This window comes from Equus quagga, chromosome 4 (assembly GCF_021613505.1).
Source record: "Equus quagga isolate Etosha38 chromosome 4, UCLA_HA_Equagga_1.0, whole genome shotgun sequence".
Lineage (NCBI taxonomy): Eukaryota > Metazoa > Chordata > Mammalia > Perissodactyla > Equidae > Equus > Equus quagga.
Window position 1 is genome coordinate 81,579,001 of NC_060270.1, and position 21,813 is coordinate 81,600,813.

General features: G+C 37.5%; 1 protein-coding gene across 1 annotated transcript in view; it reads left to right on the top strand.

The window, feature by feature from the left end:
* The window catches only part of THSD7B (thrombospondin type 1 domain containing 7B), a 675,055-nt gene that overhangs the window by 567,409 nt on the left and 85,833 nt on the right, over nucleotides 1–21,813 (top strand). The window contains exons 15-16 of the mRNA XM_046659574.1: nucleotides 857–862; nucleotides 20,616–20,749. Coding sequence (XP_046515530.1) covers nucleotides 857–862; nucleotides 20,616–20,749 — 140 coding nt within the window. The remainder of the gene's footprint in view (nucleotides 1–856; nucleotides 863–20,615; nucleotides 20,750–21,813) is intronic.

Here is a 21,813-nt window from a genome sequence, read left to right on the forward strand (position 1 = left end):
TTTTCTGTAAATTAAGATTTCTGATATATTACATAAAAGGGTAGAATTTGAATTCAAATTCAAATACATTTTGGATTTGGGTTATAATTCTCAGATCTATCTAAATATTTGTAATTGATACTGCCTTGAGACTATATTCATCCATTCATCTTTCTACGAGTATTTTTTGAAATATCTACTTTATGTCAGGCACTGGATAAGTATTAAGAATACAATGATGAGCAACAAAATGAAATGGCCCTGCCCTCAGGGAGCATATAATCTAGTTGTAGAGATGACAATAATTAAATAACCACTCAAGTGAGTTCAAAATTAAAATAGTGGTAAGATTAAGGAGTGAAGATATATGGAGGGAGGAGTACCCAGTAGAAACAAATGTCATGGAATTCACATTCGAAGAGTTAGTCTAGTCTCGGTGTGCTGTATCCTTCAAAAATGATTATTCTTATGTCTTTTTTTTTTTGGCCATGATTAAAGCTGTAACGGTGATACCTCTTAGGGAGTTTGAGTTAAGCTTCAGAGATTTATTGTATTTCCTTAAGCCTTGTTTTAGCAATCAGCTCTCATAGCCAGAGGACAGCTAGAGAAAATCTGCTCAACTTTCTCATATCCATGAGTTCTTTATTCCCACACAATCACATGTTTGTTATTCACTTAGAGAGGGTATTTTGCTTGAGAATTGGGAGGGAAACATTCAAATTCTAGCTAAAACGTAAGCCATTAATTTTGAGTAACCAAGGGAAAGGATTTCTACTTTTTTTTTCAATTTTGCATTATAATAGCAGCTCAACTAATGCATATATAATTTTCTTTCCCTTCTGCTTGTCATGCACTGCCAACATGGACTTCTACAAAGGCTCAGGTTGGTGTTGCAATCTGTTTTGATCTTTACTGCTTTCATTTAGTGAAAAGAAGCTTTGATGTTTTTCTTCACAAATCAGCTTTTTTTCTCTTTGTAAATCTTGATTAAAACATTGTTCACACATGGAAGGAAAAATACTCCCATAGGAGAGTCAGTCTCTTATATGTTGCTGTTGAATGAATTCCTTTACGTCAGCAAAATGACTATTTCAGAAACCCAGAAAATTGATTTATATCTGCCTAAATTTGCCATGCCTGGCTTATTTATGATATGAAGAAAACAATGCTCTGAGATTTCAGAATCAGCAGAAATAGCAGGCTTTGAAAAGATTTCTGATATTAAATCTGCTCTCTACTTTCGGAGTATATTAGATAGCATTGTACATGATTTCTATAGCTACAAACTTAGTATTGAGAATTCCATACATAGCTTTCTATTGAGTTGCTGATTCTAGGATCACCAAATTCTTAGCAAATAGCATTCAGAATATCACAGTTTTCTCTCTCTGTCTCTCTCTTCTTATTTTTCTTAGGCATTAGTCTTTTTTCACGATTACATCAATATCTCATATAAATCCTAAGTTCTTTACTTTTATACTTTTAATAAATCCACATGTTTTTCTGTCTGCCCCAATTTTGTTTGAAATATTGTTGGTCATATAATGAATAAAAACATCAGTAATGTTTCAGAGGCTACCTCTATAGTAGACTAGAGTGATGTTTATGATGCCTTAGGGACCAGGAGCTAAGTACAGCTAAAGTGAGTTTGTCAGTCACAGGAGAATCCAGATTTTTTCATGGGCAAGGTTTTGCAAGGACTAACAAGGAAAAATAAAATGGCTAGGTTGTTTGGATTCCATACTCTGGGGAGCGTATAAAATGTGCAACTCCAGACCTGGATGATCAATAGTCTTCTGTCGATTGGAGGCGAAGTAGCAGACTTTCACATTCAAGGAATTTTGTGCTGTCATACCTCCTGTTGTGTCTAAACTTCATCTAAGTGTTCAAGTTGGCTTTTTCTGGTCATATAGTGTGTAAAATCATGGCATGATATTCTTAGGGTTGTCTCCCATTTCACGGTCTGGGCATCTATAAACAGCTTATGTAGAGGGTGATTTTGCTGAAATTATTCATTTCATATTTTTGTATTTGACTTTCAAGATTGTTATAATGATTTGTCAAGATGAATTCTTAAAGTCCTATAGAAACTTTTTTTTCTGAGTAAGAATAATAACTTTTTGCTAAGAGGGCTATGTGCCATGCTGCACGGCCATGCAACCTGGTGGATTGTTTAAGCTTATTGACCCAAAATGTTTCATTTTGTTAACTTAAAGTCATTCCCTCTTTGTAGGTTGAAGATGGTGGACATTCTCCTCCTAGTTCATGACATATTTCTTTCTAAATAACCAATCTTTCATCTTATTGATTAGTATATTTTATTTTATTTAACTTTACACAAAAAAAGGATCCCATTTGAAATTTTCCTCTAAAACTTGGTCATACAATCTTAAAACTGAAAAATTAAAAGTTTAATATAGATTTATAATGTGTTACATAAAATGGACTGTGAAGTGTAGAGAAAGGGTAAGCAAATATAACGTTGTAGGCAATAAGATCTCTGTCATAACTACTCAGCTCTAACACAGTAGCACAAAAGCAGCCATAGACAATACATACATGAATGAGAGTGGCTGTGACTCAGTAAAACTTGATTTAAAGGAATAGACAATGTCAGCAAAAATAGTGGAGAAGCTCTCCCAAAATCCTTTCCTGCATAATAGCAAGAGGAACACTGGCAAAAAATTGTCTAAATCAAGTTTCTCAGAACTCTTTAAATTAATCAAAGACATGCAGCGACCAGAAGAGTGTTTATCCAAGAAAAATGGCTGAATCTCAGGAGTGAAAGCTTTATTGCATTTCAGCTTAATTTATTTCCATGTTCTCAACCCTAGCTCCACAGTAGCTTGACAGAAGCTACCTAAAATTGTGTTAAAACATCAGCAATCTCACAGCCACTGGAGAGGGCTAAACAGGGTGAAAGCTCCTTCAAAGTCCTATTCTTGAAGAATTGTCATTATTTGATTGCCTGGTAGTTCCCTGGAAGACCCCTCTCACAAGGATGTCTTTGTTTGACCTGATCAGAATTGACCCAGGATGAGCAGCTTTTTCCTTGGGGATATTGGTCCAAAATAGAGACAATTGCTTAACTTGCAGCTAACTGAGACTAGCTACCAGTTGAGGCAAACAACAGGATAAGAAAAAGCTTACAAGGAAAAGCTAGGGAACAAGATGTCCATAGGGGTTTGAAAAACTCTGACATGTTCCTAGGCTGTACACATACTCAGGAAAACCCTGACAAGACCCTCTTGCCTCAGGCTAACCTTGAGGCTCTGTGCAAGCAGAAACGAAAGTAAAAGTAGAGTTGTAATTTGCCTGGCTGAACGTTGGATGTGTCCCCCCACACACACATAGAGCCCCTCATTGAAGACTGGGAGAGTTGTTGGTGCCAGGCATTAAAGGGAATCTCTGTCAGATCGTTAGACAGAGACATCACTAGACATGAAAAACAACACAAACTTCACAGAATTAGTTTTAAAAAGTCATTAAACAAACAAAACAATAGCAACAATAACAAATAGAAACAACAACAAATGCTGGAGAGAGGGAAAAATATGGTCTCCAGAGTTGCTATGTTATATTATTTTAAGTGTCCAGTTTTCAACAAAAAAATTGTGAGACATACAGAGAAAAAAGAAAATACGGTTGATAGGTAGGACACAGTCAATAGAAACTGTTTCTGAGGAAGCCAAGATGTTGGATTACCAGACAAAAATTTCAATCAGCTATTTAAACTATGTTTAAAATATTTAAACATATAAAAAAACTCTTAAAGGTAGAAAAAAAAACTGAAGGAAAAACTACTTTAAAAATAACTAAAGGAAAGTATAAGAATGATATCAAACCAAATAGAGAATATCAATTACAAGATAGAAAGGAAGAACCAAATAGCTATTCTACGGTTAAAAAGTACAACAACTGAAATAAAAAAAAAAAATTACTAGAGGACCTGAACAGTAAATTGGAGGAGGCAGAAAAAACAATCAGTTAACTGGAAGAAATGTCAGTTGAGATTTTCCAGTCTGAGGAATAAAAGATCAAAGAATGAAGAAAAATGAATAGAGACTCAGAAATCTGTGGAACATTATCAAGTATACAAACATATCATAATGAAGGTCCCAGAAGAAGAGGAGAGATGAAAAGAGACAGAATGAATCTTTGAAGAAACAAGGGCCATAACTTCCTAAATTTGATGAAAAACATTAATCTGTTTTTCTCAACAAAACTCAACAAACTCCATGCAGGCTAAACTCAAAGACATCTACACCTAGACACATCATAATAAAAAATGCCAAAGTCATACACAAAAAGAGAATCTTGAAAGCAGCAAGAGAGAAGTGACTTATCATATATGTGATCATCAATATCAGGATTAACAGCTCATTTCTCCTTAGATACTATTGTGACTAGATAGCAGTGGGAAGATATATTCAAAGTGCCGGGAGAAAAAAGATTCAACTGAGAATTCTATATCCAGTAAAAGCATTCTTCAAAAATGAAGGAGAAATTAAGAAACTCCCAAGTAAACATAAAGAATTCATTGCTAGTTCACTGGCCCTACACAAAATACTAAATGGAATCCTTCAGGCTTCAATGAAAGGACACTAGACAATAATTCAAATCTACATGAAAAAATAAAGAGTAACAGTAAAGGTAAGCTAAATACGTAAGTACAAAACACTCCACCCAATAACAGCAGAATACATGTTCCTCTCAATTGCACGTGGATCATCCTCCAGGATAGTCCATATGTTAGGACATATAATAGTCTCAATAAACATAAATGGATTGAAATCATACAAGTGTGTCAAGGGAACCAAAATAGTCAAAACAATCTTGAAAATGAATAACAAATTTGAGGGCTCACTCTTTGCAATTTCAAAACTTACTACAAAGCTACAATAATCAAAAATATGTTGTACATAAGGATAGGCCTATATATCATTTGAATAGACCTGAGAATCTGGAAATAAACTCATGCATTTATGATAATTGACTTTTGACAAGGGTGCTGTACTAGTGCCCTATTGCTGCTGTAATAACTTATTACAAATTTAGTGACTTAAAACAACATGAATTTATTATCTTGCAGTCCTGGTGGTAAAAAGTCCAAAGTAAGTCTTATAGGTGTCAGCAGGACTAGTTTCTTCTGGAAGCCTCAGGGGAGAATCTGTGCCTTGCTTCTTTCAGCTTTTAGAGGCTGCCAGTATTTGTGGCTACATCACTCTAATCTCTGCTTCATTTTCACATGTCTTTCTGTATCTGACCTTTCTATGATCCTCCTATAAGGGTCCTTTTAATTACATCTGGCTCACCTGGACAATCCAGGATACCTTACTATCGCAAGATCCTAACCACATCTGCAGAGCCCCTTTTGCTAAATAAAGTAATATTCACAGGTTCCAGGGACTAGGATGTGGATATCTTTGTGAGGCCATTGTTAAACTTAACACAGGGTATCAGGGCAATTTAATGACGAGAGAATAGTCTTTTCAACAAATGGTACTTGGATAAGTGGATACCCACATTCAGAGAATGAATCTGAACCACTCTTTTAAAGCATATAAAAAATTTATTCAAAATGGATCAAAGGTTGAAATGTAAGGGCTAAAACTATAAAACTCTTAAAAGAAAACATCGGTGCAAATCTTTGTGATCTTGGATTAGGCAAAGGATACCTAAGGCTTAAACAACTCCAGAAAGAAAAGAAGGTTAATTAGGGCCAGACCAGGGGCATAGTGGTTGGGTTCGCACACTCTGCTTTGGCAGCCTGAAGCTCATGGGTTTGGATCCTGGGCGCAGACCTACGCACTGCTCATCAAGCGATGCTGTGGCAACATCCCACATATAAAATAGAGGAAGAATGGCACGGATGTTAGCTCAACAACAATCTTCCTCAAGCAAAAAGAGGAAGGTTGGCAGCAGATATTAGCTCAGGGCCAATCTTCCTCCCACAAAAAAAAACAATAAAGAGATAAATTGGGCCTCCTCAAAATTAAAAATGTTTGCAATTTAAAGGACATAATCAAGAAGTGCAAACACAATCCACAGAATGGGAGAAAATACTTGCAAATCATATATCTGATAATGATCTAGTATCTAGGATATATAAAGAAATCTTATGGCTTAAAATTAGGAAGAAAACCCAATTAATCAATGGGCACAGTCCTTGAATAGATGTTTTTCCAAAGAAGATAGAAAGATGGCCAATAAGCACATGAAAAGATGCTCAGATGCTAACATCATTAGACATTAGGGAAATACAAATCAAAACCACAATGAGCTATCACTTCACACCCACTAAGGCACCTATAATCAAAAAGACAGACGATAAGTGTTGACAAAATTGTAGAGTAATTGTAATCCTAATGCATTGTTGATAGAAATGTAAAATATTGGAGCCACTTTGGAAAACTCTTGGATAGTTTCCCAAAAGGGTAAACATAGAGTTTCCACATGACCCAGCAATTCCATTCCTTAGGTATATAACCAAGAGAATTGAAAACATATAACCATAGAAAAACTTGCACACAAATGTTCATAGCAGACTTGTTCATAAGAGCCAAAAGGCGGAAACCATCCAAATGTCCATCAATGCGAAGAATGGATAAACAAATTTGGTATCTCCATACAGTTGAATATCACTCAGCCATAAACATTAATGAAGTACTTATTCATGCTACAACATGGATGAACTTTGAAAATATTATGCTAACTGAAAGTAACCAAACACAAAAGGCCATATCTTATATGATTCCATTTATATGAAGTGTACAGAACAGGCAAATCCATAGAGGCAGAAATAGATTAGTGTTTGATTGCCAGGGGCAAGAGGAAGGAGAGAATGGGTAGTGACTGTTAATGGGATAGGGTTTCTTTGGGGGATGATGAAAATATTATGAAATCAGAGATAGTGGTTATAGTTGCACAACTTTGCAACTATACTAAAAATCACTGGGCTGTACACCTTAAAAGAGTGAGTTTTCTGATATGTAAATTACATTTCATTTTTTAAAAAGGAAAGAAATACATGGCAGCCCAAATTTGGCCATGAGCCATAGTTTGCCAACACTTATACAAGATTAAAGGATTCATGTCCTCTTTATTTATCTAGTGTCTAAGGAGATTCTGAGCCTTACACAATAGAGCATAGTAAATAGCTGATGAATTAATGCTGAGTAAACAAGTACAAGAGATTTAGCTGCAACTGTTAAAAGCTCCAACTGTTTAAAGATATGACTGTAACTGTTATCAGATGGCATATCTTTAATGATGAATAATTTTCATGATACTCATACTCTCTTTTCTTTCTCTTCTTCATCTATACCTTATATTCTACCTTCTATGTAGTAAGTGATCCCTAAATTGTTAATGGTTTTTAATTATCTTTCAGCATAGGACACTTTATATGTCTTAGCTATAAAATTAAAGACTTTTCCTTATTAAGAGGAATCATTTCATGCTCCAGAGAAATGTCAGAAATTGACGTGACTATGGAATTGTAAATACTCCCTTGTATCTTTATCAGACGTAATAGTGCTCTTTTTGGGATGACTCAGGTTGTTTTGCTGGCTTAGCTGTAAATGATTGTGCCTCTCTTTTTCTCGGCAATGTGTTAGGTGTTGTGGAGGATGAGAAAGCATAAAACTTCAAGGCTTTTGTCTATGTCTTTCGATCTGTCACCTCTCCCAAGTTTTAAAGGGTGCAGTGTTAGCAACTCTTCAAAGTTTATTAGGTTAATTTACATGGTAGTGCAGATGTATTTTTGATGACAAAAACAATGCAGTTGGAATAGATGATGACAGAGTTTACTCTCAGCTCCAAAATTTCTTCACTTGCATGCCTCAGTGCTAATCATACTCAAAACAAATATTACTTATTATAGTGAACCCTCTCAAAGTTTCTAAAGCTCCGATTCCATTGCTGTACGTCTCTTGAAAGTAAGTATTAATGTCAGGTTATGAAGACAAAAGCTAGACCCTGAGAGTCCCTTAGGTGAGCTGCCAGGAAATCAATGGCAGAACCTGAAACAAAACCCCTTTCTCACAGCTTCCTTCATACTCCTCTGCTCACTAGACCACAGATAATCTTTCACTCGGTATAAAGGATAGCTTCACCCGTCACTGAAATGAAGCCACCGCCAAAGAGGACCGCATTATCAATTTAATAGGATCCAACCAAGGAATCCAATAATGGAGGACAGGAATCCAATACAAGTAAAGTACTTGATGCTGCCCATCTCCTAAATTGCTCTACGCATGCCATTTTATCAATCCAAACCAGTGCAATTCCTGCTAAGGAAGAATATTTTAATAGACCCCCAAGTGAGATGCCAGCTCAAATCTAGAACCATAAGTCCTATACTTCTAGAGTTCAGTTAAGTTCAACATGCATTTATTATGAGCCTATCATCCGCCCAGCATATGCCTCATGCTATGTTCAACATGAGATGTGCAAGATATTGTCCCCCTCTTCTGAGAGATCCAGTTGTCACTGTGAGCCTGACTCTCTCATGCCAGCAGGGTCTGCCTTCAGTTAGCCATGGTGAATGTTATCACCTTGAATATTACCTGTCTTCAAGGGAAGAAAAAGTCAATCCTTTTAGAAGCTTGTATTTTTCTTAATTCAAGACATCCATAATTGGGATGGGGAACTGGGGTAATACTGTGCAATAACTAGCATCTATATTCAGAGAAATCAGAAATGAGAATTTTGAATTCATATAAATCTAAGAAATGTCAGAAAGATTCTGTCAATTCACTTGGATACCTACTTTCAAATCTTGCGACCAGAGTACAATTACAAGCAATTAGATTTGAATTATTGATGCATAATACTAAAATTCCTGTAAAGTTAATTACAAAGAAGACAAAACTTTAAGCTTCAGGTGACAGCAGCATCATGGTTTGGTCTAGATATGCTTTTCAGGAAGCATGCTTGGAGAATATTTCTGCACTCATTCATTCATTATTTATGCCAGTAGACATCTATTGAGCATGGAGTATAAAACCAGGGACATGACACATCACATTCTTTTCTTTTTCTTTCTTTTCTTCTTCTTCTTCTTCTTTTTTTTTTTTTTTTTTTTGGTAGGGTTGGGGGATGGTTGTTTGCAGAAAAAGTGATTTCTGGAATTCCTAGTTCTTGATAAATATCTCAGAAAGGCTGTCGTTGGTTGCACACACACATGTATCTATGTTTTAACTTTTTATCAAGGCCAAGTTTGTAGAAACTTGCCTACTTTACGTAAACAGGTTAATTGATCATTCTGTCACACATTTTAAGAGCTTCATTGTCAAATTTTTCAAATAAGTTGAGTTTTGCAGGTACCCAGGAATGGGTTTATTACTTGTGTATAGTTAATATTTGTTCTTGTTAGATGTGACTTCTGCCTTACCACCAGCTGTCTTTCCTTTGGTCAAAATAAAGTTTTCTAAAAGTGAAGTCAGGTACAGGTTTAAGGTCTGCCTTAAACTATCATTTTCTCTCAGCAATCATCTTCTATTTTTATTTTTGCAAAGAGCCAAAAAGGTCTATATCAGACTTTATCTCTTCTTCAGCATCTGCCTCAGAGGAAGAATGTTTCCAACAAAATACTCTTTATTCCATAAAGCAGCAGCTTTCAATTAGTCCCTAATAAGAGTCTTTGACTGATGAAATTAGGGTGGGAATCGGAGCCAAGATCCCAATTTATCACCATGTAAGTGAATGGCAGGGATTCCATTATCTAATCAATCTTGCCTCTCATTCCTCCAAAGGTCAGGCTGTGCCATCCTTGGTTATAAAACATCACTTGTGGCTCTATGTTTCACTTTAACTTTGTCCGTGACACATCAGGTTTGTGGGAGGACTCACACTAAGAGTTCGTATTTTAAAAAGCCATTTTGTGCTGTGGCTGGCCTTGTATTTTAACAAGGAAGACTATTACAGCACAGTGCAGCCTGAGAACTGCTTCCTTACACGTTCATCTACAGAAGAGGAAAAGGATCACAGTGTGTGTGTAACACATAACAGCTTTGGGCAAAAAGTCTCCTTAGGGATATTTTATAATAATTATTTTTATTTTTCTCTTTTGTCCCAAACTATAAGGAATTAATAATTATGTCTGTTTTTTCTTGCATGAAAAGATACAGTGATCTCCTCCTCCCGTCCTGCCTGCTATCATAAGAGCATTAGAAATTAGCCAAATTAGGAAGGGATATTGCAGACTGCAATTTTCATGTTTTTCTTCTTTTTAAATTGGTCTTGCTAGACAGAATAATGGCCATGTTTAATGGCTCCTTCTGTTGTCCTGTTCTCTGTAACTTCCTGATTGACTGGAATAAGTGACGTGAGAACTCTGATGCATTTCAGAGTGGAAAATGTTTGTTTGTGGTAATGATTAAGAGATGTAGCATGGTGGGCCCAGAGTTCTCATTGCATGAAAAGAAACATGTGAAAAGGCATTTCTTACCAATTACGAGGCTTTCCTTTTAAATGTGGTCCTGAAAGCCAGTTTTGTGCTTGTCTACTGTGAATATTGGTAAGTTCTGAACAAACCTTCTAAAGACTAGATTGCTTTTCAAGTCATACATGGCATCAGATTTATCCCAGCTAAGCCAACGGAAGATGAAATAAGTTGGTAAGTATGTTAGGAAGAAGTTTTCTTGGCAAATACCCTAGAATTTCTGCTGCTCTGTTCATTAGCAGAACTCCTCAGGATTCAGGGCTCTTGGGAAGCTGATGCCTTGTCTTTTTCTTCACAATCCTCTTGGTGAAAAAGGGGAAGCTTTAATGTGCTGCTAGGTTCTAGAATATGCAGATCTTCCTTGACTTACAGTGGGCTTACATCTTGATAAGCCCATCGTAAGCTGAAAATATCTTAAGGCAAAAATGCATTTTATACACCTAATCCACCGAACTTTATCGCTTAGCCTCGCCTACATTAAATGTGCTCAGAACACTGACGTTAGCCTACAGTTGGGCAAAATCATCTCACACAAAGCCTATTTTATAATGAAGTCTTGAATGTCTCATGTAGTTTATTGAATACTATACTGAAAGTGAAAAACAGAATGGTTGGATGGGGACAGAATGGTTGTAAGTGTATCCATCTTTTACTCTGTGATCACGTGGCTGAGTGGGAGCTGCTGGTCGCTGCCGCTGCCCAGCATCAGGAGAGAGTATCTGACTGCATATCGCTATCCAGGGAAAGTACCAAAATTCAAAATTCGAAGTATGATTTCTACGGAATGCATATCGCTTTCGCACCGTTGTAAAGTTGAAAAATCGTTAAATTGAACCATCGTAAGTCAGGGACCGTCTGTACTAATCCTAAATGATTCCAAAAAGTAGCACAGATGTTTGGGTTATCTTTTTCATTTTCACTACCAAATGTTGGTGTCTCTTCTTCCTTGTTATTTGGGAGCTTTGTGAAAATAGCAGTTATGATGATCGTTATTCCATGACTATAACCTCATACTGAGACGCCATTTCCGCCTGTCTCAGCACGGTCACACTTTCATCTCCCTCGCATTCAAGATGACTTATGTTCCCCAAACTTTGTTTGGAATATCTCTCTTGATATGAATCTGACGTTTTCATGGCTTCCATTGTATACAAATAAAATTCTACCTCATCACTTTTTCCCATTTACTTACCCCAGCTGGCTACAGTTTCCAGGCTTCATCCCGTGTGTACCCTGGCCCTTGTATACAGTTCATAAGACTTATGTTTTGATTTCAGTTTGTTTACTTGATTGCTTGACACATCTCCTATCCAAAGTAGTTCATATTAGATTAATCCTAACTAGGGCTACTTGTCCTTACGCATTTGTATTCAGCAGGAGCACAGGATTTCTCTGTCTAAAGAGTGTGCAACTTGGATTATACTTCTTTTTTATACAAACATGTTTTTATAATCCAAACTGTATTGATTTCCTAGGCATGCACCCATAGGCTTCTTGAATTCATTGAGTGAAGAGATAGTTGCATGTATCCTAGAGTATAGGGATAACAAGATGCTCTCAAATGCAAGAATAAGTGGGAGCTGCCCAAGAGCCTTTCTCAGCAAAGGACAATAAGGAAAGTAAAGGTTTTTCCCCAAAGCCTTCTTTTCCATTTGACACTTACATAATGAATTGCAAGCCTTGGGCCTAAACTCCTCCTTCCTTTTTTGATAAACCCCAAACAGTTGCATGTTCCCTTCTGATTTGCTTACCCTTAGGACACCGGTTTCTGAGAACTATCTGTTCACCTCTGCTTTAGCATTGCTGTATGTGTACAACTTGTAAACTTTTGTTACCTGCCATACAGCAAAATAATCTTCATTTCAGACTCTCTTTTCTATTGCAACAGATAAAGAAAGCTTTCCTTTCTCACCTGATTTCTGGTGGTCATATTCTGGAACCCAGACTCACTCCATCTGTCTGTCTGTATCCATCTACATATCTATTTATGTATCTATCTATCTGTCTAATCTTTGCACCAGACTCCTAGGCAATATCTCACAGATAGCAAGGACAAAAGTGTTTTGTGTTCTCATCAGGTTTTCTTGATGCAATATAACTTTCTCTAAGACACATGCCTGCTTTTTAAAATTGTATAAAATTTTATTGTGGTAAGACACTTAACATGAGATCTACCCTCTTAACAGATTTTTAAGTGTGTAATGCAGTATTTGTTATCCATAGGCACAGTGTTGTAGAGCAGATCTCTAGAACTTATTCATCTTGCACAACTGAAATTTTCTACCCACTGGTTAGCATCTCTCCATTTCCCACTCCCTCAGTCCCTGACAACAACCATTCTATTCTTGCTTCATGAGTTTGTCTAGTTAAGATACCTCATATAAGTGTACTCATGCAGTATTTGTCCTTCGTTGCTTGGCTTATTTCACATAATGTTCTCAAGGTTCATCCATAACCTCTTTTCTAAAGGGCTATGAGTTCCGGTCTTCCAGAGTCTTCTGGAAGTATCGATCATAGTTGGCATGGGATTGCTTTTTTTCATTTCAGTTTGACTGATAACTGCAATCTGTTCTATGAAAATCCAAAGGACCACCATGACAATAGTACCTGGCATGCTGTGAGCAGTCTACAAAATCCCATCTGATTTCTTGCCATAACACAGCATGACAGTGGGCGGCATCTCCCAGGGTAGTGGAGAAGGCAGTCCAGACTCTGCAGTGAGTTTCCCTCTCTCATTATATTTGTTATGATTGTTACATAGAGCTGTGGTACAGAGTGTGGGCCTTATAGTTCAGCTTGCCCTAAGTTGCCTATGTCAATATGCTCCCTTAGTTCTGTAACGCACACCAGGCACAGAGGGAGTCCAATCAGGGCTCATGTGTATGTGTGTGGGTCAGTGTTTTACTGTAGAATATCATGCACTTTATAGGATCTGCACAACAATAATTTACGTTGCTGATTGTCCCTTACCATGCAGTTCACTTTAAGACTATGGTTTAGATTTCATAGTCATTGAAATGCCACACAACAAGACAAGTAAGTCTGCTATAGGGGAAATAATATTATGCGTTAAAAAAACCTAAGGCATTTCTACTGGTTTGCCATTATAAATAATCTAAACTATATCAGCACAGACAACTGAGCTTTAATCATGGCCTTTTAGATGAGAGCTTTGTGTCTCTCCTCTGTTAAATACCCTCTGTAGTGTTTGGGCTGTGGATGACATCCTTGAAGGAGGCAGAAAACATGGGGAAGGGGAGGAAGTACACGTATGGCTTGGGGAGACTCTTACTCAGGCTCAGTAGCCACCCTCAACCCATCCCCCACCCCTACCATGGGAAGGAAAATAGGACTGTGTGGATGATAGAGATGGTTTAGCTGTGCATGGATGTTGGTCTTCATTTTGATGACTCTGTGCTTAAAAGCTCATCAGTGATATTCACGCTGGAGGGAAGGGGTTAAGTGCCGAAGACCATTAGAAAATAAAAGGTAAAGAATCTGGGGTTTAGAACTTCTCAGTAAAAAATATTCTTCAATATTTACTTTTAGAAAAGGACTTATTTGTGCAACATATCTTTTATCGAAATATAAACAGTCATGTGATTTTAGGGTATAGCCTCTTTGTTAGTCTTTCTTCTCTTCTTCTTCTTTTCTTTTTTTTGCTATTTCTTCTCTTCTTTACATGTAAAGGCAGGGGTTCCCTGAGTTTTTGATATGTGAACCTTGTGCTCTTAGTCAGCATGGATTGAGAAACTCTCTAGCAATTTCAGATTCATCAGTGCTTTCAAATGAAATTAAAACTTCATTAATCACATCGCCTACCTTCATTTGACAAGTGGTGGTACCAACATGTTTGAGATTGTATGATTCATTGAGACTACAGACGCCCTTTGATTTGGGAATGTGTTCATGGGCCCCTTGTAATAATGCTGCCGGTCTCAGGGTCTACACATCCAGCTCGGAAACCACTGTTCTTAGGAGATCGGGAACTTAGCTACCAACGTATTATTCTAATAAACTTCCCTTTGGCTTTAAAGTTCAACAATTTACTTGTCAATAAATTTTGCAGATAAAGCTCACTTTGCATTATTAGGTTCATGTTTAGATTTTTTAATGTCAAAATTGAAAAGAAAACGTATAATGCATATTTAAAGCCAATGGTTAATCTCACACACCAGGCATGATGTTAAGCTCAGGGCATTCTGAGGAAGTCTTTTCAGTTGCTGTATAGCTAAAGAAGATAGTGTGTCAAAACATCCTGGAAGAGGAGGGCAGCCAGGCCTCAGATTTGAGCATGTGGGCTAAAACTGACAATTACCTGTACACCTGAGTATGGATCACTGGACTCCAGATCGCCAGAAAAACCTGACTCTAAATGCTGCCCAGTTGAGCAACTTATAGCACAAAACGAGAAACATAATGATTTTTCCACAGATACCAATTTAAAAACATTTGTGGATATTGTTTAAGCCACAGTCTTCACACAAAGAAGTGCAACCATCTAAAAGACATAGGCCGGCTCTTACTTCGCACTTGGATGTTAGTTTTCTGAGACGCTTTTTTGATTTTTGAAATTGTGAAAGGAGACCCTATACCCGAAGAGTAAGGATGAGTTGTTTAGGCAATATTTTTTTTCTGTATAAAGTAATAAGCATCATCTACATATAGACATCTTTGAAAATCCTGATCTTGGTTTTTCTTTTTCAGGAATTTACAAATATTAGCATTCTCTTCATCCGTGGAAAGATATTCTCAGAGCATGGTGATGTGCCGGGACAAGCTAAACAGGCAGAGCCTGTGCACTATTGGCATCATCAGAGTGGGATTCTCAAATAATCTCATTTGAGTACCAGCATAGCCATTTATAAGCCATAAATGACTAACATTGCTTCTTCAAATTGTAGTTATTTTTACCTGTAAATAGGGATCATACCAACCTCGTCTAATTCAAATGATTGTAATGATTGAGACCTAAAATATAGAATATCTTATATAAGCTATAAAGTTTTACACAACATTGTTGTGGTATCACTCATGACCAGGGACTATTGACGGACACATTGTAAAGCATGTGGGTGCCATTGTGTGAGGACAATGTGCATATATTCATTGTGTACAAACAGATATAAATACATGATTAACAAAAATGGAAGCAAAAGGTGATTTGTGTAAATGTGATACTCCCCAGTCAGTCAGACAAGTCATAACGGAGGAGAGCATAACTTAGTTGCTGATTGAATAAGAAAATGCAGCAGAATTTGCTAAGTTGAGGGAGGGCATAGCCCAGAGGACATTTCTGAAGGAAAAGCATGAGCCCTGGAGGAGGAAAGAGAGGAAGCATAAACAAGTAGAGAGGGGCTGAGAGGAAAGTTCTTTGAATTAAGAGATGAGGATCCTAGACATGATCAGAGGCAAATTTGTACATCTTATGTTAAGGGCTCACAACATTTTTTTTTTTTTTTTTGCTAGGAAAGAGTCACCCTGAGGTAACATTTGTTGCCAATCTTCTTCACTTTTTTTTTTACTCCCCAAAATCCCAGCACATAGTTGTATATTCTAGTTGTAAGTCCTTCTAGTTCTTCTATGTGAGCTGCCACCACAGCATGGCTACTGACAGACAAGTGGTGTGGTTCCGTACCTGGGAACTGAACCCAGGCTGCCAGAGCAGAGCATGCTGAGCTTTAACTACTAGGCCATCAGGGCTGGCTTGGGACTCACAAAACTTGAGGAGAAGCGAACCCATAATGCTTTATTGATCTCACCACTTCTGGAGACCAATTCCTCTCACATTCCAATGGGACAGACCCTGGCTGTGACTTGCAGGGACCGCTGGTCCTGGACTGACCTTTGAACTGATTTCCAAGTTCTACTAAGTGGCCACAGTACCCAGCTTGGAGGTCTCAAGCCTGAAGATTTTACCTGAGTCTTGACTGGCAGCTTCACGGAGGAAAGAGTTATTACTACAGAAAATTGGAAGCCATGAATTTTCCTGTCTTTGTTTTTGTTTTACTGTGGTTCTTGTTGGATTGTTTGCTTTATTTGAGCTTTTGAACCCTAAGAGTGATATGCAATAATGACATCCACTGAGCCCTAATGAGACCCAGCTTCCAAGTTTATACCAAGGAAGTCAGTCTGTAGTTAGAGAGTGATATCAGAAAACAGTATTTAATTAAATTGATCAATTACAACGAGCACAGGCTTATTTAATAAATATTAAAAGACTGACTCAATGAATGAGTTTATGATATGACTCTGGAACTAGCAAAATTATAAAAACACAATTCCCCAATGAAGAAGTAACAAATAGGACTCATTACTAGGAAAATGAAATGTTACCTCTCTCAGAGGATTTAGATTTTTCAGTGGCATTTTTTTAGCATCTATGGCCCTATTAAACCCTGTTATTTTCTTCCTAATTTGTGCCATTTAGAAATGATTTTCATTTAACTTTCCCACGGCTCATTTCTTTTCTTCAGAACATTTCCATATGATTCCCTGATAAAGTCCATGCTTTAACACATTTCCATTTATAAAACTATAATAAGCACCAAGTAAATATGAAATAGCCAGAATGTAAAGGACTGACAGGAGAAGAAATTGGACATCTGGGTAGTTAATTTTTATTCTTGAATGCTACTGCCTTTTCGTCTCTCGTGGGTGTCTTTGATCTTCTAGGTAAGATTCCTTGCCTGATGGACAAGGACTCTAAAGAGACAATTCTCACATTCTTAAAGGACAGTCTTTCTTTCTCATAACAAAATCATCAGGCCTCACATTTTGATGACATAGTGATTGTTATTCTTCACCAAAGCCTCATAATGGAAAGAAAAGGTTTTCATTTTTGTTTCTTCTTATTGTCCTTTGGGCTTTGTAAAATATCCCTTACATGTTCCACCTAGTAGAGCTGTTTTTGCTAGAGAATTAAGTACAGGCCATTTAGCGACCTGAGCTCCCTCAAAAATTAGTTTCAATTCAACAAATACTTATTGAGCACCCCCACATCCCCCATCAGGTCTTGTGAAATAAAGACATCATGGAAACTTAGTCCCTGCCTGCCTAAGACTCAAGTTTTTTTCAAGTAGTCACATGAACAAATACTGATAGTCCAGGTCTGGCTTTGGTTAGGACCAGAAGCACATTTAGGTGTGGAGAGTGTAAATTGTGTTTCTGTGAGCATATTGCCTCAGTATTATTTAAGGTACAAAGTACAATCTTGTGTCGCTTAATGACAGGGTGTGTTCTAAGAAATATGTCGTTAGATGATTTTGTTGTGTGACCGTCATAGATTGTGCTTACATAAACCTCAATGGTATAGTCTACCACATACCTAGGCTATATGTTGCTAATCTTATGGGACCATTGTCATATATGTAGTCTGTCATTGAGTGAAATGTTGTAATGTGATGTGTGACTGTAGACATACGGTCATTAAGACAAGGTGAGAAAAATACCTAAAGTAGTATGAGAGAACAGGAGACATGTGGAGGAGTCAAGTTGATGATTTTATCGAATGTGTTTGCTCCACCAGCAACCCACAGTGTAGTGCTAACCACTACCACTGTCTCAGCTCCGTACATGTTCACCCTGACATTATAATCAAGCTACAAGTCTGCTTAAAACTGAGACTGTCACTGAGTACCAAAGACATGCCGACTAGAGTCATGGGAAAAATCTTGTGGAAGTGGTGGGGTTTACTTCGACTTTTGAGGAAGAGTAGGGATTTGTCAGCTATAAGTGATGATATAAGCAATATTAAAATGGAAGACACAGGGGCCAGCCCAGTGGCACGGTGGTTAAGTGCATTTGTTCTGCTTTGGCGCCCCGGGATTGGCCGGTTTGGATCCCGGGTATGGACATGGCACCGCTTGGCACACCATGCTGTGGCAGGCATCCCACATATAAAGTAGAAGAAGATGGGCACAGATGTTAGCTCAGAGCCAGTCTTCCTCAGCAAAAAGAGGAGGATTGGCAGTAGTTAGCTCAGGGCTGATCTTCTCCCCCCCACCAAAAAAAGGCAGACACATATGGGGAAAAAAATCAAGTAAATCCATGTGTCTGGAGAATCTTCTTTAAAAGGTGCTGCTTTTTACATCGTTAGTCAAGAAGGTGGGTTAATGTCTTCCTACATGGACCTGCTCCCTGTCTTCCAATAGCTTGTCATTGAGGTTAGCTACTCTGCTACAGGTGTGGCTCTCTGGAGCCATGAAGAGTAAAAATAGTAAACCAATATATGACCAGTGGTTCAAATGTGTCTCAGCAGTACATACAACTAAGCAGTTTTTCATTTTCCATCTGAGCTTTATATGGGAGGGAGGGTGGATATGTAAGCTCTGCTTAGTATCGACAGTTTTAGAAAAATCTGTCCATCTCAGAGACGAGATCCCATCCATCCACTCTCAGATTCATGCATGAGGTGTGGGAAAAATTACTTTTTTAATTAATTTTTTGTCCACGTCCTGTTAGTGCAAAGTGCTCTGACAGACTTTCTTGTATCTCATATGAAAGGCAAAAAACCTTTCTTTAAATTGTCTAATACATATTAAAGAGTTTATAGAACAAAACCATAAATTCAATGAAAGCTTCATTTCCATGGTGCCATTGGGTCGGCTACACCCGCAGCTGTCATCAGCTCAGTTTCCTGGTGTCTGTTCTGTTAGGGTCATGTCTTTTCATTTTTATAGATTTTTCTCTTACCTCTACTCTCCTATAAGTTTAAGACTTTTCTCCCTTACAAGTTATTACCTCCCTTATTCTAATGTAGGCCCTGCTTCTGACCCTTTCATTCCATCTTGTCAGCGTTCACAGCATGAAATGTGATTCTTTTATTACTTAATTCCTTACTTTCCTCACACCCATTTCCACTTCTATTTTCCCATCTCCTTTCATTTTGCCCTCACATATTTTTCACTTTGTGGTTTCCCTTATTCGTGTGCACTCTGTGTGAGAGAGCCAAATAGAACCCCACAGTTAAAAGTAGTTTCCGACATTATTTGCAATTCCTAAGATGTAGTCTCACAAATAACCTTTTCTCATCTGATTTCCATCTAACATGCTGACAGTGCTCCAATCTTGTTTTCTGATTATCCCATTACATCGTGCTTTCCCTTGCATTTAGCGGGGACTTGCAAGTAATGGTTCTGTTTGGATAGCACTGCCTAGTCATCATTTACAATTTTATGGAATTAGAAAGGCAAGGGGAGGAAAGGACTTAAATTCTTATTTAAAAGGAAAAAAATTAGTTAACTGTTTTGGCAATAGGTTGAAGAACTCTTCATCAGCATACTATACTAGAGCCATCTTTGTGATCTAGAGTAACATACCACACAATCGAACAGTTTTTTCTTACCAGGGAAGAGTGCTATGCTCCTTAGCGATGAGTCAGGCATTTTAAACTCAGCCTCAAAGAGGCAGACAAACTCAGTTCACTATACATTGGAATACGCTTTCAGGAAAATATAATCACAAACAAATGCATAGGAAGTAACCAAATAATTCATTTACTGTATTCATTGTTTTTACCATAAAACTGTGAATATTCACACTCAGTAATCACGCACAGCCTCTGACAGTTTAGCAGTGTTTGTCTTGTGTGTGTGTGTGTGTGTTTTAGCTGTGCTCTGAAAGCATCCTACAAATAGCTAAATTCATATGAAGCCACAATGCCCAGGAGGCTAAATGATTGCCTGTTAGCATTGATCATTTAGGAGCATAAAAAGAAATTTCCGGTGCAAATTGTACCACTTTTCTTATGCATTCTACGAACCTCTTATATCCAGGAGTAAATTTTCCTTACATATATTTGTTTCAATTGATATCTTAAAGTACATCTGAGAATACAATATACCATATAATTGAGAGCTGAACCATCTAATAGATGCTGTGTGAGCTCTTTGAGGAAATGAAATGATAATGGAATTCCTATTCTTGGCGGTAGGAAATGACTGTCCTTTGTTCCTTCTGTGAAGTCATATCATCATATTTTAGTTGATTTCCCCTGTATGTTTCTTTAGGCAAGTCAGTAATTTCAGAGAAGCCAAATATTTCTTACTTTTTGGGAATGTAATTTGGCTGTTTGGGCCAGAGTGTTGTTTTCAGGTTATGTTCAGCAGGCATTACTAAAAGATACGCTATCTTTCTATGACTTGGATAGTTCCACGTAATTTTTTTCTTCCTTTCCTGTTCTTGACAGGTGCATGAGGCAGTCCCATGTTACAGTGAGTGCAATCAGTATTCCTGGGTTGTAGAACACTGGTCTCCGTGCAAAATCCACAACGAGCTGAAGTCCCTGCCCTGTGGAGAAGGAACGCAATCTAGGAAAATCAGGTGTGTGGAAATGGAAACGTTTGGGATGGGGCGGTGGAATTGATATATTTTAACAGTTACACCCTGATTTTCAAACCGTATACTCTGGCTTTTGTTCATCTTTAAGTACCCATGGAAGCTTATGTGCCCTGAGCTGCCATGTGTATAGTGGGATTCTCTCTGCAATGCAGCCACAATCCTTACTGTTTCCTGCAGATGACTTCAGTGGGAAAGCCAACTGCATGGAGCAGGTTGGCATCCCTCTACTGATTCATGGCCATCACTGTTGACAAAGTAGGAGATTTTGAGTGTTGACATGTCTGTTTTTTGCTCTATGGTTAGTATAGTTAATGGATGTTATCTTAATTTTGGATGTCAATACATTAAAAAGGCCAATTTAAACCCCCACTATTAGCCTTGGAAACTATAGGATGAGAATACCTATGAACAGTAGCAACATATTTAAAAATAAAAAGAGAACATCTCAAAGATTTTAGTGAATGCTGGGTTATCTACTGAAGGAGCTTGTTTAAAATTTTTGTTTTGTAAATATAGCAGTGGTAACCAAAGGAACACTAGGCCTGAGTTCTTCAAAATGGTCTATTTGGAAGTGATTTTGGAAGAAAGAAGAAGAATTTCCTTAACCACTGAGGAAAATGGCAATAAATGTTGGACATGGAACAGGCAGAAGCTGAAATATTAATGATAAACAATGATTAGCATGTAAAATAAAGAAGAGAACATAGTAGTCAACTATTCAATTGCATGAGTGTAGTGTAACATTTTGCCAGGTTTAGGAAGCTCTATTTCAAATGGACAAACAGTGCCCAAGTCAGATAACTCCCTATTGAGTTAACTGTTAGATTGAAGTCAGTTACCAAGGCAGAGCCTACTTATGTGTGTTGATCATTATTCACCATCAGTGAACTTACTTTATTCAGTAATTCAGTATATACCCACCACGTCTAAGACTTAGTTCCAATGTGCAAAATCACTGGAAGGCATATTGGAAGAAATAGCTGTTGGCAAAATTATAGAGATGCTCCTCATCACCAACCCAAGCAAGTGACTAGTAGACAAATTGT